Here is a 16,825-nt window from a genome sequence, read left to right as displayed (position 1 = left end):
TCTTTTTTGGCAATTTAGCATGGCCAATCCACCTAACCTGCACATCTTTGAACTGTGGGAGGAAACCGGAGCACCCGGAGGAAACCCACGCACACACGGGGAGAACGTGCAGACTCCGCATCGACAGTGACCCAGCCGGGAATCTAAATTGGGACCTTGGAGCTGTGAAGCAATTGCGCTAACCACTATGCTACCGTGCTGCCCTCTGGGTGTCTTGAATGCCCATTGGTTGTGTCCTATTCTGTGTGTTCATTAGCTGTATGTCTGCATGTCATGATGTCTCTGGTGCTCCCTCTAGTGTTTACTTAGTTGTAGTGTATTTACATTAAACCCTTGTGTATTTACAGTGATGCATATCACCACAGACTTTGTTTGCTTTATCCATTCATGGGATATGGGCAACGACGGAAACGCCAACATTAATTGGTTGCGCCGGTGAAATATAAACATAAGGTTCTGGAAACACTCTGTGGTTAAGGCAGCATCCACGGAGAGAAAAACCGAGTTAATGTTTAGGTTGGTGACCTTTCGGTTAACCCTCCTTCCCTCTCTACAGATGCCGCAAGACCAGCTGAGTATTTCCAGCAATTTCCTTGTCAGACTTCCAGCATCTGCAACATGTTTGCTTTGTGCTGGATGGAAATCCTGGTCAAATGGCCGACCTATCCTTTCTCCTGTCACTCTGCTACTCGAGGGCACAGGCACGATCTGGGGTGCTTTGCTCGTTCTAACCTGTGTTACAGTTTGATATTGCTGCTCCCATTCCTTCCGCGCTCTCGCGAGCCGTTGCTCCCACGAAGTCTGGATCTCTGCCATCTGGAGCTCGTTCTCAGCCAGTGAACGCCGTAACTCCTCTAGTGAGAAAAGGACAGCATGATTTTTGCAATAAACCTCCTAAACGTGGGGAGGAGGAATGAGGTTTGTGCTTCAAGGAGCCGAGAACACAGTGTCCGGGTTTGGACGGAAGGGGAGATTCTTCCGAAAGCTGCGCATGACCTCTCACTGCGTTAAAATGTCCTTCCTCACATACCCCTCTTTCCCTTCCTCTGCTGCCCAAAATCTTAAATCTGTGTCCCCCAGTCCTTGTACAATCAGTTCAAAGGCAGTTTTTCATTGTCTACCTCACCCGAATGTGCCATAATCTTGTATACGTCTATATTTCATAGATTTCATAGAATTTACAGTGCAGAAGGAGGCCATTCGGCCCATCGAGTCTGCACCGGCCCTTGGAATGAGCACCCTACCCAAGGTCCACACCTCCACCCTATCCCCATAACCCAGTAACCCAACCCAACACTAAGGGCAATTGTGGACACTAAGGGCAATTTATCATGGCCAATCCACCTATATCTCCGAGAGCAATCCCAATTAATACTGAGGTGAGAATCTCTCATAATAATAATCTTTATTATTGTCACAAGTAGGCTTACATTAACACCACAATGAAGTTACTGTGAAAAACCCCTAGTCGCCACACTCCGGCGCCTGCTCGGGTACACAGAGTGAGAATTCAGAATGTTCAATTCACCTAACTGCATGTCTTTCGGAACTTGTGGGAGGAAACCGGAGCACCCGGTTAAATGCACGAGGTAAGTTTTTTACACAGAGGGTAGTGGGTGCTTGGAACTCGCTGCTGGAGCAGGGACGATAGTGACGTTTAAGGGGCATCTTGACAAATACATGAATAGGATGGGAATAGAGGGATACGGACCCCGGAAGTGTAGAAGATTTTAGTTTAGACGGGCAGCATGGTCAGCGCAGGCTTGGAGGGCCGAAGGGCCTGTTCCTGTGCTGTACTTTTCTTTGTTCTTTGTTGTTCTTTGTTCACCCGGAGGAAACCCACGCAGACACGGGGAAAACGTGCAGACTGCGCACAGACAGTGACCCAAGCCGGGAATCGAACCTGGGACCCTGGCACTGTGAAGCAATTGTGCTAACCTTGGGACCGGCACGCACTCAAAGACTCTGAAATCTTTCCTAAAGTGTAGTGACCACAACTGGACACAACACTCTAGCTGAAAAGTTCAGCATAACCTCTCTCTTTATTGTGCTCAACTCAATACCTCTATTTATGAAGCTTTGCTAATTAATTTGTCAGTGTGTCCTGTTACCCGAGAAGATCTACGTTCTCATCATTTAAATCACACCCATCGTTCAGTGCCAGTCCCACAAACCTTCAAAAACGCCTCCTCTTGCTTTCGACACCTAGGCAACAGGAAAATAAACAGCGGGCCCTGTCTGGTGGTTGCTTTTAGCTAATGGGCTTATGATTTCTTTAAATCTCATTCAATTTTCAAAGGTGTTTGAGCATCGCAGAAGACTGCAGTTTAAATCAACTTTAATAAACAAAATAATTACATTCTGCTCAATCAGTCATAGATACCCACTCATTTCGTCCTCTACCCATTGTCCAGACTTCCTAATCTTGGTGATCGTTGATCTCAGTTTGACATTCTCTGCCCTCAGCTCCAATATGAGTCTTTCTGTTGGATTTTCATTTATCACTGCCTTGTTCTGGATATTCTTAGTCCTTCAGCCATGAAAATGGAAAAGGGGAGGAAGGGAAGTGATTACAACATTTCCTAAAAGTTATTTTTACAAATTCCGATTGCCACAGATTAAAGCAGAAAACAAACTCCCGGAAGTAGGTTTTGTCACTGCCCCATTACCCTCCCAGCTTCAGCCAATCAGGCCCACAGGTGTCGTGTTGGGTGTTCCGCTATACAGACGAACCAACACGGTTGCAGATGGTCCAACTCTGTTTTATTACTATCAATAACAACATCTGTAAACTTATGACTGTGGTTCGTTCTTTACCCTTTAACCTGTGGACCCAGCCCGAACACTATCTTAGAGAGGCACTCAGCACATGGTGTATGTCTGAGTGGCACGCTGTGAGCTCTGTGCCCTGAGCTGTCTCCTGCTGGAATGAGCGGGAACTGTGGTGTTCCCCGTTTTATAGTGCGTGTGCTCTTGCTTGTGGTTGGCTGTGATGTTGCGTGTGTGTTGATTGGTCCGTTGATCTGTCCATCAGTGTGTATGTGTGTTTGCACCATGATGTTTATCTGAATATCATGACAACAGGGAAAGGGTGGAGGGGAAGAAGAAAGTTACAAGGAAAAAGGAAGAATACTTAACACGAGAAATATTCTGTGAAAAAGTTTATTTTTTTTAAAAATCACGTGTAATTTAGCTACTTGGCTCAATATGCATTTATACACAGACCACTCGCTGGCCTATGCGTCAGCCATGGTCACTCTTGCTACAAAATTAGATCACTATGGGCTTGGGTCTTGCTCATGCTATCTTGGCCGATGAGGCAGTGGTGTGCGATGTTTTTCTAATGCTCAAACTGAGATCCGATCTGCTCCTTCTAGTGGATTGGAAAAGTCCCACAACATTATTTGGAAGTAGGGTGGCAAAGTTCTCCCTGCTGCTCTGGCCAATTCTTCCAATGTGACCAAAATGAGAAGACCCACTTGTCATCACATTGCTGATTGTTATGTGTAAGTTGGCTGCTACATTTTCTACGTAAGAAGTCTTCCAACACCAGGTTAAAGTCCAACAGGTTTGTTTCAAACACTAGCTTTTGGAGCACTGCTCCTTCCTCCTTCCTGCTCCGAAAGTTAGTGTTTGAAACAAACCTGTTGGACTTTAACCTGGTGTTGTAAGACTTCTTACTGTGCTCATCCCAGTCCAACGCCGGCATTCCACATCACATTTTCTACGTGTCACATTGAGACTAAAAAGGAGGAGGAATTGGGCGTTTTGAAAAACATTAAGGGAGATAAGTCCCCAAGGCCTGATGGGATTTACCCCAGAATACTGAGGGAGGCAAAGGAGGAAATTGCTTGGGGCTTGACAGAAATCTTTGTATCCTCCCTGGCTACAGGTGAGGTCCCCGAGGACTGGAGAATAGCCAGTGTTGTTCCTTTGTTTAAGAAGGGTAGCAAGGATAATTAATCCAGGAAACTACAGGCTGGTGAGCCTTATGTCAGTAGTAGGGAAATTACTGGAGCGGATTCTTCAAGACAGGATTTACTCCCATTTGGAAGCAAGTGGACTTATTAGCGAGAGGCAGCACGGTTTTGTGAAGGGGAGGTCGTGTCTCACTAACTTGATAAGAGTTTTTTGAGGAAATAACGAAGATGATTGATGAAAGTAGGGCAGTGGATGTTGGCTACATGGCCTTCAGTAAGGCAAGGTCCCTTATGGCAGACTGGTACAGAAGGTGAAGTCACATGGGATCAGAGGTGAGCTGGCAAGATGGATACAGAACTGGCTAGGTCATAGAAGGCAGAGAGTAGCAGTGGAAGGGTGCTTTTCTGAATAAAGGGCTGTGATAGTGGTGTTCTGCAGGGATCAGTGCTGGGACCTTGGCTGTTTGTCGTATATATAAATGATTTGGAGCGAAAGGTAGCTGGTCTGATTATTGTTTTAAATAAATTTAGAGTACCCAATACTTTTTTTTCCAATTAAGGGGGAATTTAGTGTGGCCAATCCACCTACCCTGCAACATTTTGTGGGGGTGAGACACACACTGACATGGGGAGAATTTGCAAACTCCACACGGACAGTGACCCGTTGCCGGGATTGAATCTGGGTCTTCAGCGCCATGTGCAGCAGTGCTAACCACTGCGTCACCGTGCCACCCCCCCCAACTTGTCTGATTAGTAAGTTAGCAGATGACACAAAGTTGGTGGAATTGCAGATAGTGATGAAGATTGTCAGAGGATACAGCAGGATATAAATCAGTTGGAGACTTGGCCGGAGAGATGGCAGATGGAGTTTATTCTGGACAAATGTGAGGTATTGCATTTTGGAAGTCTAATACAGGTGAGAAATATACAGTAAATGCCAGAACCCTGAACAGTATTGACAGGCAGAGCGATCTGGATGTATAGGTCCACAGGTCACTGAAAGTAATGAAAAAATGAAAATTGCTTATTGTCACAAGTAGGCTTCAAATGAAGTTACTGTGAAAAGCCCCTAGTCGCCACATTCCGGCGCCTGTTCGGGGAGGCAGGTACGGGAATTGAACCGTGCTGCTGGCCTGCCTTAGTCTGCTTTCAAAGCCAGCGATTTAGCCCCGTGCTAAACCAGCCCCTAAGCCCCTAAGTGGCAATGCAGGTGGAGAAGGTAGTGAAGAAGGCATACGGCATGCTTGCCTTCATCGGCTAGGGCATTGAGTATACAAATTGGCAAGTCATGCTGTAGGTGTATAGAACCTTAGTAATAGTGTTCAATTCTTGCACCACGCTAGAATGTGGAGGCTTTGGAGAGGATACAAAAGCAGTTCACCAGAATGTTGCCTGGTATGGAGGGTATTAGCTTTGAGGAGAGGGTGGATAAACTTGGTTTGTTCTCACTGGAACGATGGAGGTTGAGGGGCGACCTGATAGAAGTTCCCAAAATGATGAGGGACATAGAGAGAGTGGCTAGTCAGAAGCTTTTTCCATGGTGAAAGGGTGAAATACTAGGGGGCATAGGTTTAAGATGCGAGGGGCAAAGTTTAGAGGAGATGTGCGAGGGAAGTTTTTTTACACAGAGGGTAATGGGTGCCTGGAACTCGCTGCCGGAGGAGGTGGTGGAAGCAGGTACGATAGTGATATTTAAGGGGCATCTTGACAAATACATGAATAGGATGGGAATAGAGAGATCCGGACCCCGGAAGCGAAGAAGGTTTTAGGTTAGATGGGCAGCATGGTCGGTGCAGGCTTGGAGGGCCAAAGGGCCTGTTCCTGTGCTGTACCTTTCTTTGTTCTTTGTTCTTTGGCAACAGCGACTCCACTTGGACAGTCCCTCAGTGACTGGAAGGTGTTTTGGGACATTTTGAGATCAGTAAATGTGAATGCAAATGAAATTCCTCTTTCATACCCCCTGTAAAATTCACATTATTTTTTACCTTTCTGCGTAGCGTAATGTTGAAAGTGTTTCCTCGTAGCAGATATCAGCTGGACTGACTGTTGCAATCTGTAAGACAATACTCAGTTAAGGAATGGCAGGACTGAAACTGGTTCCCAGCTCCGCACTAGCCTCTCCCATGTCTTCTATTCTAGAATGGAGTATTTTTTTATTCGTTCACGGGATGCGAGTGTCACAGTCAAGGCCAGAATAGATTGCACACCTCTAATTGCCCTTGAGGAGGTGTTGGTCAGCTGCCTTCTTTTTTTCATATAAATTTAGAGTACCCAATTCAATTTTTTCCAGTTAAGGGGCAATTTAGCGTGGCCAATCCACCTACCCTGCACATCTTTGGGTTGTGGGAGTGAAACCCACGCAAACACGGGGAGAATGTGCAAACTCCACACGGACAGTGACCCAGAGCCGGGATCGAACCTGGGACCTCGGCGCCGTGAGGCAGCAGTGCTAACCATTGCGCCACCGTGCTGCCCAGTGAGCTGCCTTCTTGAACCATGATGGCCCATGTGACACAGAATTCACTGTGCTGTTAGGCAGGGAGTTCCAGGATTTTGATCCAGCGACAGTGGAGGAATGGTGATATATTTCCAAGTCAGTGTGGTGAGTGACTTGGAGGGGAACCTCCAGGTGGTGGGGTTCCCAGGTATCTGCTGCTCTCTTCTAGATGGTAGGGGTCGTGGGTTTGGAAGGTGCTGTCAAAGGAGCTTCCGTGAGTTGCTGCAGTGCATCTTGTGCACATGGCTGCTGCCAGTGAGCCATGGTGGGCGAGGAGCTGGATGGAGTGCCAATCAAACTGGCTGCTTTGTCCTGGATGGTGTCAGTTCCTTGAGTGTTGTTGGACCCGAACTCATCCAGGCAAGTGGAGAGTATTCTATCACATACCTGACTTGTGCCTTGTTGATGGTGGACAGGCTTTGGAGAGGCAGATGAATTAATCGCTGCAGAATTCCCAGCCTCTGACCTGCTCAGTATTCATATGGCTGGTCCAGTTCAGTTTCTGGTCAATGGGAACCCCCAGAATTTGATCGTGGGAGATACAAGATTGGTAATATAAAGTCAAGGGACAATGGTTAGATTCTTTCTTGTTGGAGATGGTCATTGCCTGGCACGTTTGTAGTGCAAATATTACGTGTCACTTATCAGTCAAAACCTGAATGTTGCATCTGTGCCCTCACTCTGATTAAAGCAGTGTTATGTGCGGATGACAATAGGTTAGAAATGCATCTTAGAACATAGAACATACATACAGTGCAGAATGAGGCCATTCGGCCCATCGAGTCTGCACCGACCCACTTAAGCTATCACTTCCACCCTATCCCCGTAACCCAATAACCCCTCCTAACCTTTTTTGGTCACTAAGATCAATTTATCACGGCCAATCCACCTAACCTGCACGTCTTTGGACTGTGGGAGGAAACCGGAGCACCCGGAGGAAACCCATGCAGACACGGGGAGAACGTGCAGACTCCGCACAGACAGTGACCCAGCAGGGACTCAAACCTGGGAGCCTGGTGCTGTGAAGCCACAGTGCTATCCACTTGTGCTACCGTGCTGCCTAAAAATCTTAAAAGCAAACAACCAGACAGACCGAATGAATGCTGCATTATGATGCATGTTCCCTGATGCATTGACGGAGCAGTGACTTTGCTTGCTGTTTGCCTAACTGAACAACAGTCGCTCCATCTCAAACGTAATTCATTGCCTGAAGCACTTGGCTTTAGTGCTATGACCTGATACAACGCTGCATGAAAATAACTATCATTCTAATAAAAGGGAATTAAGGAATCAACAGCAGAAAAGTAGTTATAATTGATGAAAGGAAACATTTGCTCACCCACATGAGATGAAGTAAATGGTTGGAATAAGTTGTAGTGGAAGCAGAAGTATTAAGGACACAATTTGATAACATAATGTGTGATGTTGGGATCTAAAATGGTGAGCTAAACCTTTTTGTGATGTTGTCTACTATACTCATACACTGTGCCTCCTGATCCGCCTCCTTATGCACCGGGAAGAACATACTATATATTTAAATGTCTCAGTTTAATTAGCGACCCTTATTGTTTTCTTCCCATCTTGAATTTTATTGGTAACTGGGAATGAAGCCAATGTCCAAGTATCGATACGGAAGGAATCCCGAGCCTGTCACAGTGGAACACCCTGAGAGGTGTAAATGCAGCCCCACCTGCTTCATCTCATGTGGGGATAACCTTCCGACAATGCTGATATGTTATTGTAAACTTGTAAACAGAATAATAATTGATTTGAAGGGGAGCACGGTGGTGCAGTGGTTAGCCCTACTGCCTCACGGCGCCGAGGTCCCAGGTTCGATCGCGGCTCTGGGTCACTGTCCATGTGCAGTTTGCACATTCTCCCCGTATTTACGTGGGTTTCACCCCCACAACCCAAAGATGTGCAGGGTAGGTGGATTGGCCACCCTAAATTGTCCCTTAATTGGAAAAAATGGATTGGGTGTTCTAAAAATTTTTTAATAAAATGATTGATTTGAAAGCTCCTTGACATTTCTGATTTTTATTTTACTTAAATGGCGAATGCTCATGATATCACTAGGGGCCCTCACTGTGCAAAATAACTTAATCAATATATAAAATTAAAATGGGAAAACCATTGAAATATTCTTGGTTAATGAATGCCTGGGACTACCTTATGATATTACCAGTACCTGCAGTGCATTACTGCACAAATGTAAGAAGACACAATTGAACACTGGATTTTGGTGATTGAATGTGCAGTTGTTGCTGATTTTCTCCTTGGTTCAATTGCTCTGTTATATTACCTTTGCTCTCGAGTCGCCAGGTATCTTTATGATACCGCCACGAGGTTCAAGTCCGAGTAATGATCAATAACCCAATACACCGATTAGTAAGATTTAATCAAAGCACATTTATTATACACAGTCATCGCCACTCATGCACAAATTCTACGTCTAAGCTACTTCTACAACTATCAGACTTATACTTAACTTTGAAGTGGCCCACCAGGTCAGGGGAACAAATGGCCTTTCGTTCGGGTTCTGAGTCTGCGGGATTCGAAGTTGGTACGGATTGGTAGCTAGGAGCGCCTATCTCGTAGCGAGCGTTGAATTAAGACTTACTGGTTTCGGTGATCACTGGAGTCCCTGCACCGGCCACGGTCAATGTTGGTTTGTGTTGCTGGGTGACCCGGGCAGGACGAAGAGGTGAAGAGAGCTGCTGAAGAGAGCGATTTAAACTTGGGGCTTAACTCTTATGGTCCCCAGGGGCTTCCCGCCTTTCAGGGCGGACCCTGTACCTGGTCCCAAGTGATTGGACTTTGTCCCAATCGCTTGGTTCGAATTTCTCCAATACTGGAGCGGTTCCCTGATCGATGGGCGGTCTTGAGGTGCTCATTCACCTCCTTTGTGTTGGCTCCTGCTGGCGCCAAGGAGTCTGGCTTTGCTTTGTGTGTCCAAAATGTTACTTATTGTTCCCGGAGATTGCTCATCAGTATGCAGATGGCTGTTACTTTGTTATGCTGATGGTCGCTGGTATCGATGTTGTCTGGTTTTTGCAGAGGTAAATATACAGCAAACCTGCAGCCTCTGGCTTCTGTCTTGTTGGCTGATTTTCCCATCAGCCTTTGCCGTTCGCCATTTTAAATCGGGACTTGGCCACTTTAGGTGGCTACACAGTCAATCAGAAACATAGGACTGTTTTTTTTGCTCTACGGTTCTGATCCCAATGCCACAGCCATGTCATGAATCTGGAACTGCTGGTGGCAGGACCTTTGATGAATTTCAGATATATTATATTATATGTATTTGGCGCAGTAAGGGTTAAAAAGCCCGGGTTAGTGTGTGTTTGACCGCTGCAGTCATGTTTTTAAAAATCCTGGTTTGAAAGACAGCTCGACATTTTGGAGCCAGAGCTGTAATTAAAGCATTGTAAAAGTTTGGGTGAATAGACTTTTATTTATATTAAGAGGGCTCCCTGGGGAGAGGATAATTAGAGACGTTGTGTTCAGCTTAGTAAGATGATGTAGCTAACGGGATGAACCAGGGGGTTGAAGCAGTCAGGGGTTGAGGTTTTCAGAGTTAGTTTTTGACTGCAAGGTGAACTGAGAAGGTGCCTGATGAATACAGTCAGAGATTCTGCATTATTCTGACAGGGTGTCAGGTCTCTTTCTTTCAAGCAGTCTCAAAAGATCTTTCTTTCTCAAAATGGAGGGTCGGAGACATCTCATTACAGCAAATATGTATTTAAAAGTGGATTGTGACCGAAGATGGTTTTGTTTTTTGCTTGAGTGGAAATAATGATAACAGTTAAGGGTTATTGTGTCACTGTACTGATTTGCATTGTTTACGGGGTAATTATAAGCAATTTTTCTTGTGTGATGTTAAAGGTATTTTAATACTGTGTTCATAATAAAGTTTGTTTTAATATACCATATTCCTATTTAGCTTGAAATCACTCCTGGAACGAGGTATACTTTCCTCACAGTCTTACAAAGTTAAAATAAAACATTGGGGATTCAGTCCAGTATCCTAACAACAGTTGGGGTCTGTTCCGGGATTGGAATAGACCTTGGGAACAATTTGGGGGAAGGTAGCCAATTAAGCAGCGACCTCAAGATGGGGCCCCATTCGGTTAATGAGGGCAGGCAAACATCTGAAGTTGGACGTTCTGCCGTCAGGAGGCCACCAGCCAGTCTCCATCCCTCACTCGCGTTTGGGCCTCAGCTGGGACACAGAAACATTATTGGCCCTCCTTGCCCTCCTCTGCAGCCCTTCGCAAATCCAACCTGTGTCATTGGCAGGCCTGTCACAAAATGTGAGGCAGAGGCTAGCAAGGCTTAGCGTGGGAACTAGGAAAGAGAAAAGAACAAAAGACTTGCTTTGCTAAAGAGGTCGGAGTAGATTGTACCTTTTGCTGACTAAGCATTTACCATCATAGTCTTACTGTTGCCTCCCAGAGCTGACTGCAGTAGTTTGGTAAGTGTGGAGTTCCTATATGGCACATGTAGCACCTTCTTCCCCATGGCTATTTCTGCTAAGACACTAGGAAGAAATGCAGAATAAATAAAACCTTGGTTAGTTTCATAAAATGCTTTGTGTGGATATGTCTGAAACTCAAGTACCAGTAAGTAAAACATCTATTTGTGGGGTGAAGGATTAAGATTGACTACGGGGAGGACACAGGAGGTGGAGGGGCGGGTCTTCACCACACATCAGGTAAATTAAAAACACCAGGGCCGACAACATTGAGTCCCGTGTCGGGGGCGTTTTGCTGTGTGTTTCCAGAACAACCCGCTATTATCATAGATTATCATAGAATTTACAGTGCAGAAGGAGGCCATTCGGCCCATCGGGTCTGCACCGGCTCTTGGAAAGAGCACCCTACCCAAGGTCAACACCGACACCCTATCCCCATAACCCAGTAACCCCACCCAACACTAAGGGCAATTTTGGACACTAAGGGCAATTTATCATGGCCAATCCACCTAACGTGCACATCTTTGGACTGTGGGAGGAAACCGGAGCACCCGGATGAAACCCACGCACACACGGGGAGGATGTGCAGACTCCGCACAGACAGTGACCCAAGCTGGAATCGAACCTGGGACCCTGGAGCTGTGAAGCAATTGTGCTAACCACAAGGCTACCGTGCTGCCCCCACAAGGCTACCGTGCTGCCCCATTAAATGGGACCTGCTTCATTTCTGGGCCTTGGGAGGAACGCCCACCAAGGCGACTCTTTCTGTACTGATAAGCTCTGTTCGCTTGGGCAGGAAGAGGTTGGGGCAGCATTTTTAAATGGCGCCAATTCTTTAGCCCCCCCCTTCCCCCACTGTGGCTTCCGGACCCCCCAACACCCCACCTCACCAATTAGGGGGTCATTTCATAAGGGCCTAATCCCCGGCACAGACAAGATGCCACCTGGGCACCTTGGCACTGACAACCTGGCAGTGCTAGCTGGGCTCCCTGACAGTGCCAGGATGGCACCCAGATGGCACTGCCCAAGTGTCCAGGTGGCACTGCCAGGATGCCCAGGTGGCATCTTGCCTGTTAAAGCAACCTCTGGCAAGTTGGCAGTGTTTTCTGTGTTGTCCCACCTGATGACGTTGCCCAGTGTAGTTAAGCTGAGATTGATGGCGCTCCCCTCTCTCAGCCGGTCCCCCTCAGAACCAGAGGTTTTCTGCCTCTCGCTGCCAGCCAAATCCACCAAATGTATGTCAGACTGTTTTGTTAAGTGGTCTTTTAAAAATACCTGTGTTAAAGCACATCAAGCAGAATAAGCAATTTGCGTGCCACAGTCAGCAGGCTAATTAATCAACTATGCCATTTGTTATGATAGGGAGATATTAGGAACGTGGGTCGAGAAATGGGGTCCAAAATCCAGCAGGCAATTTAGGGGTTGAACAAACTGAAAGAAAAGATTGCTAGCAGCAGACTCAGAGGGATATGCCCACAGTCTGAGTTACCTTGTCCCATTCAGACTTAACCTCATTAACAAGATGCCCTGGATGATCTACACAAGATCCATTGTCATTCGGGACAACCTTGTTTGACAAACCATTATCCTATTAGAGAGGCTGATAACCCATTTGTCCATCAATGGAAGGTATTTGCATATGAATGGCATAGCTCTAGGGGCAGCACGGTGGTGCAGTGGTTAGCACTGCTGCCTACGCCGCTGGGGACCCAGGTTCGATTATGGCCCCGGATCACTGTCTGTGGTGAGTTTGCACATTCTCTCCATGTCTGCGTGGGTCTCACCCCCACAACCCAAAAGATGTGCAGGTTAGGTGATTGGCCACGTTAAATTGCCCCTTAATTGGAAACAAAATAATTGGATACCCTAAATTTAAAAAAAAAATTAATGGTGTTTTGTGTAAACGGGAGTGGGCAATCAAGCAGCCCAATTACAGTTAATAGGTTCCAGTCTGGATATCCCTGAGGAGGACCTTTGTTTGAAGTGCTGAGCAGAGCTTTGAGAGAGAGAGAGAAAGAGTGAGAGAAAGAGAGAGAGAGAAAGAGAGAGAGAGAGAAAGAAAGAGAAAGAGAGAGAAAGAGAGAGAGAACCAGAGAGAGAGAGAGCGAGAGAGAGAGAATTAATCGATTTGGAATGGGGAAAGGGAGAAGGATGTAAGCAGCCTTCAAAGAGGTCATGAACAAAAACACAGAGGGAAATGGTTCTTCGCCTCTATGTGTAAGTGGAATGAGAGCTGTATTTTCATGAAAAGTGTTGTTTGTTGGGAACTAGTGTTAAGGTTAAGAAACTACATGTAATCTGTGAGGGGTAGAGTTGGTTTAAGAGATTAAATATTGTTTTCTTTTCTTTTGTTTTAATGAAGTATGTTTATAAAATAACCAAGCCTTATTTCTTATATTATCACTGCCAGAACAAATCGATCTTTCTGCACCGTCTTAAACCTTTAAAAGGTTACGCCTCTGATTCACTCTCTTAGCCATTGTTATGGCTGACCAGTTGGGGCGTCATTCTCCGACCCCCCGCCGGGTCGGAGAATGGCCGTTGGCCGCCGTGAATCCCGCCCCCGCCCCGCCGAAGTCTCCGCTCCCGGAGATTGGGCGGGGGCGGGAATCCGGCCGCGCCGGTTGGCGGGACCCCCCGCTGGATTCTCCGGCCCGGATGGGCCGAAGTCCCGCCCAGGAATTGCCTGTCCCGCCAATGTAAATCAAACCTGGTATTTACCGACGGGACCAGGCGGCGTGGGCGGGCTCCGGGGTCCTGGGGGGGGGCGCGGGGCGATCTGACCCCGGGGGGTGCCCCCACGGTGGCCTGGCCCGCGATTGGGGCCCACCGATCCGCGGGCGGGCCTGTGCCATGGGGGCACTCTTTCCCTTCCGCCTCCGCTACGGCCTCCACCATGGCGGAGGCGGAAGAGACTCTCCCCACTGCGCATGCGCGGGAAACTGACAGCGGCCGCTGACGCTCCCGCGCATGCACCGCATTTCCGCGCCAGCTGGCGGGGAAACAAACGCCATTTCCGCCAGCTGGCGGGGCGGAAATCCCTCCGGCGTCGGCCTAGCCCCTCAATGTTGGGGCTAGGCCGCCAAAGATGCGGAGCCTTCCGCACCTTTGGGCCGGCGCGATGCCCGTCTGATTGGCGCCGGCTTTGGCGCCAGTCGGCGGACATCCCGCCGTTGGGGGAGAATTTCGCCCCAGGTGTCCATAACACATTGAATATTTTTTCTTAGAAAAAGGACATTGTTTGTTTACTGAAGCTCATTTTGAGAAGAACAATGATGTATTTGGCAGTGAACTCCTTTTATCCTTATTTTAAACCCACCCCTAATTAACTAAAATTTATGTCATTTGAAATAAAGCAGCAGCATTAATTAACATAATAAACACAGTGTACTATTGGATACAAAGTCCCTGCTTAGATGAACATGTCCAATTTTTGCCTATCAGTAGTTTTCAACAGACTCAACTATTCCAATATGTCCAGACTGACCTCCCTCCTTGCACCCTCTATAAAATGGAACTCACCCAGAACTCTGCTTCTTGTATCTTAACTCACACCAAATGACATTCAGCGATCATGTGCTTGCTAACCTACATTGGTTCCGAGTTCAGCCACTCCTGAGGGCGGCATGGTGGCGCAGTGGTTACCCCTACTGCCTCACGGTGCAGAGGACCCGGGTTCGATCCCAGCCACGGGTCACTGTCCATGTGGAGTTTGCACATTCCCTCTGTGTCCATTTGGGTCTCACCCCCACAACCCAAAAAGATGCACAGGGTAGGTAGATTGGCCACGCTAAATTGTCCCTTAATTGGAAAAAAATAATAATTGGGTACTCTGAATTTTTTTTTTAAACGTTCAGCAACTAAAATTGTCACCCTTACTTACAAATCCCTATAAGGCCTTATCCCACCCTCTATCTCCTCCAGTCCTCCTCAATCTCTGCACTCTTCCAACTTGGATCTCTTGCATGTCTCTGACTTTTGTTGTGATGCCTTTGACAACAGTGCCTTCAGCTGTCCAGGCCCTACCACCTCTTTCTCCTCCGTTAGGGCGCTGCTTTAATCTTCTGCTTTGACCTGTTTCTCTAGGCTGCCGATAAAACAAAAGTCTTCAGTCCTGATATTATTCTAATAAATTTCCTCTGGTCTTACTAAGGTCTCAGCTATCTTTCCAAAGGTGTGGTTCCTAGGACTGGCCAGAAGATCATTAAATTATACAACAGAGGAGGTCATTTGGCCAATTGTGCCTGTGTTAGCTCTCTGGAAGAGTTAACCGATTGGTTCCACTCCCCTGCGTTTTCTACACAGTCCTGCAATATTTTCCACTTCAAGTATCACCTCAATCTGACCAAACACAAAATGAAAAAAAACCCTCACACCTCCTATGGAAGATCCCTTCTCGGCTAGATGTCCATCCAGCTCCCCTTGAATTTACCAGCATGCTGCCCCCTCCACAGGCTCGTACACATTTCCAACCCCCAGGTGAATTCATCGAAAGCTCTATCCCTGCACTTTGTTGTTTATAAGAATTATATTTTTTAATCCGCTCCAATGTTTTTCCTTATAGAATCCCTACAGTGCAGAAGGAGGCCATTCGGCCCATCGAGTCTGCACCGACCCATCGAATGAGCACTCTACCCATGTCCACCCATCCTGGACACTAAGGGGCAATTTATCATGACCAATCCACCTTTGGACTGCGGAAGGAAACCCACGCAGACACGGGGAGAATATACAAACTCCACACAGTCACCCAAGGTCGGAATTGAACCCTGGTCCCAGGCGCTGTAAGGCAGCAGTGCTAACCACTGTGCCACCGTGCCACCCCCCCCCCTCCCTCCCAACTGTGCCACCATGCCGCTTCTGATCGTCTGTGAAGGAGTTGCTTCTCTCTCACCGGGGTAAGGGCATGGCTCCTTTTACATATTTGTTGATTTGTTCAGGTGACTCGTTCTACAGTTGTGAATATTAGGGGCTGGTTTAGCACCGTGAGATAAACAGCTGGCTTGTAATGCAGAACAATGCCAGCAGCGCGGGTTCAATTCCCGTACCGGCCTCCCCGAACAGGCGCCGGAATGTGCTGACTAAGGGCTTTTCACAGTAACTTCATTGAAGCCTACTTGTGACAATAAGCGATTATTATTATTACACAGATGTGAGCGTCAACACTCTAGCAGGGGTTCCATTCTAAGTTTTGTTTCTCAATGAATGTTTTAGTATAACGTTCTTACAGTTGTATCCCATACCTCTGTATGTGAGATAAGGATGATAGAAGCCTCTTTAAAAGGCACCTGCTTTAAACCTGTACCGTTTTATTTATATTGCCTGTCTTTGTAATGTTCTTGTCGGATGGCCTGATTTATATTATAAGAACACTTGTAGCTAAAGCTATAAATGATTTATTAACATTAACTGTGGGTAAACTATATACAAAACAACAGATGAATAACAGTATGTTCATGCACAAGCAACCTCTCTCTTCCAGCTTCCTCCAGCCAGTCTGAGGATTCACCTGACTCTAACATTAACTTATATACTAATGAGTCTCCTAGTGGTCAGTCGGTGAATTACAACACAACCATGACATCACCACACTCGTCATTCTACCGACCAAAGCGAATCACTTCGCACTTCTCTGCCTTAATGTTTACCTGACTTGTGTCTGCCCATTTTACTCGTCAAAATCTATTACTTTCTTCCTCGCTGTTAGATTCCTGAGTTTCCAGCCATCTACCAGCTTTGAAATTATGTCCTGTATGCTTAGGTCCAGGTTACTTAGAATCATAGAATTTACAGTGCAGAAAGAGGCCATTCGGCCCATCAAATCTGCACCGGCACTTGGAAAGAGCAACCTACTTAAACCCACTTCTTCATCCTATCCCCATAACCCAGTAACGGGACACTAAGGGACACTAAGGGCAATTTAGCGCGGCCAAT

The 16,825-nt window shown here is 46.8% G+C and overlaps 1 protein-coding gene across 1 annotated transcript in view; it reads right to left on the bottom strand.

Annotated features, from left to right (window-relative positions):
* The window catches only part of kif28 (kinesin family member 28), a 114,445-nt gene that overhangs the window by 69,003 nt on the left and 28,617 nt on the right, over positions 1 to 16,825 (bottom strand). Inside the window, exons 6-10 of the mRNA XM_072507160.1 lie at positions 12,012 to 12,166; positions 10,846 to 10,957; positions 5,906 to 5,973; positions 2,388 to 2,530; positions 733 to 854 (exon numbers count right to left, since the gene is read on the bottom strand). Coding sequence (XP_072363261.1) covers positions 733 to 854; positions 2,388 to 2,530; positions 5,906 to 5,973; positions 10,846 to 10,957; positions 12,012 to 12,166 — 600 coding nt within the window. The remainder of the gene's footprint in view (positions 1 to 732; positions 855 to 2,387; positions 2,531 to 5,905; positions 5,974 to 10,845; positions 10,958 to 12,011; positions 12,167 to 16,825) is intronic.

Source organism: Scyliorhinus torazame, chromosome 1 (genome assembly GCF_047496885.1).
Source record: "Scyliorhinus torazame isolate Kashiwa2021f chromosome 1, sScyTor2.1, whole genome shotgun sequence".
NCBI lineage: Eukaryota > Metazoa > Chordata > Chondrichthyes > Carcharhiniformes > Scyliorhinidae > Scyliorhinus > Scyliorhinus torazame.
The sequence above is the reverse complement of the archived record's forward strand: the minus strand, read 5'-3'. Positions and strand labels throughout refer to the sequence as shown.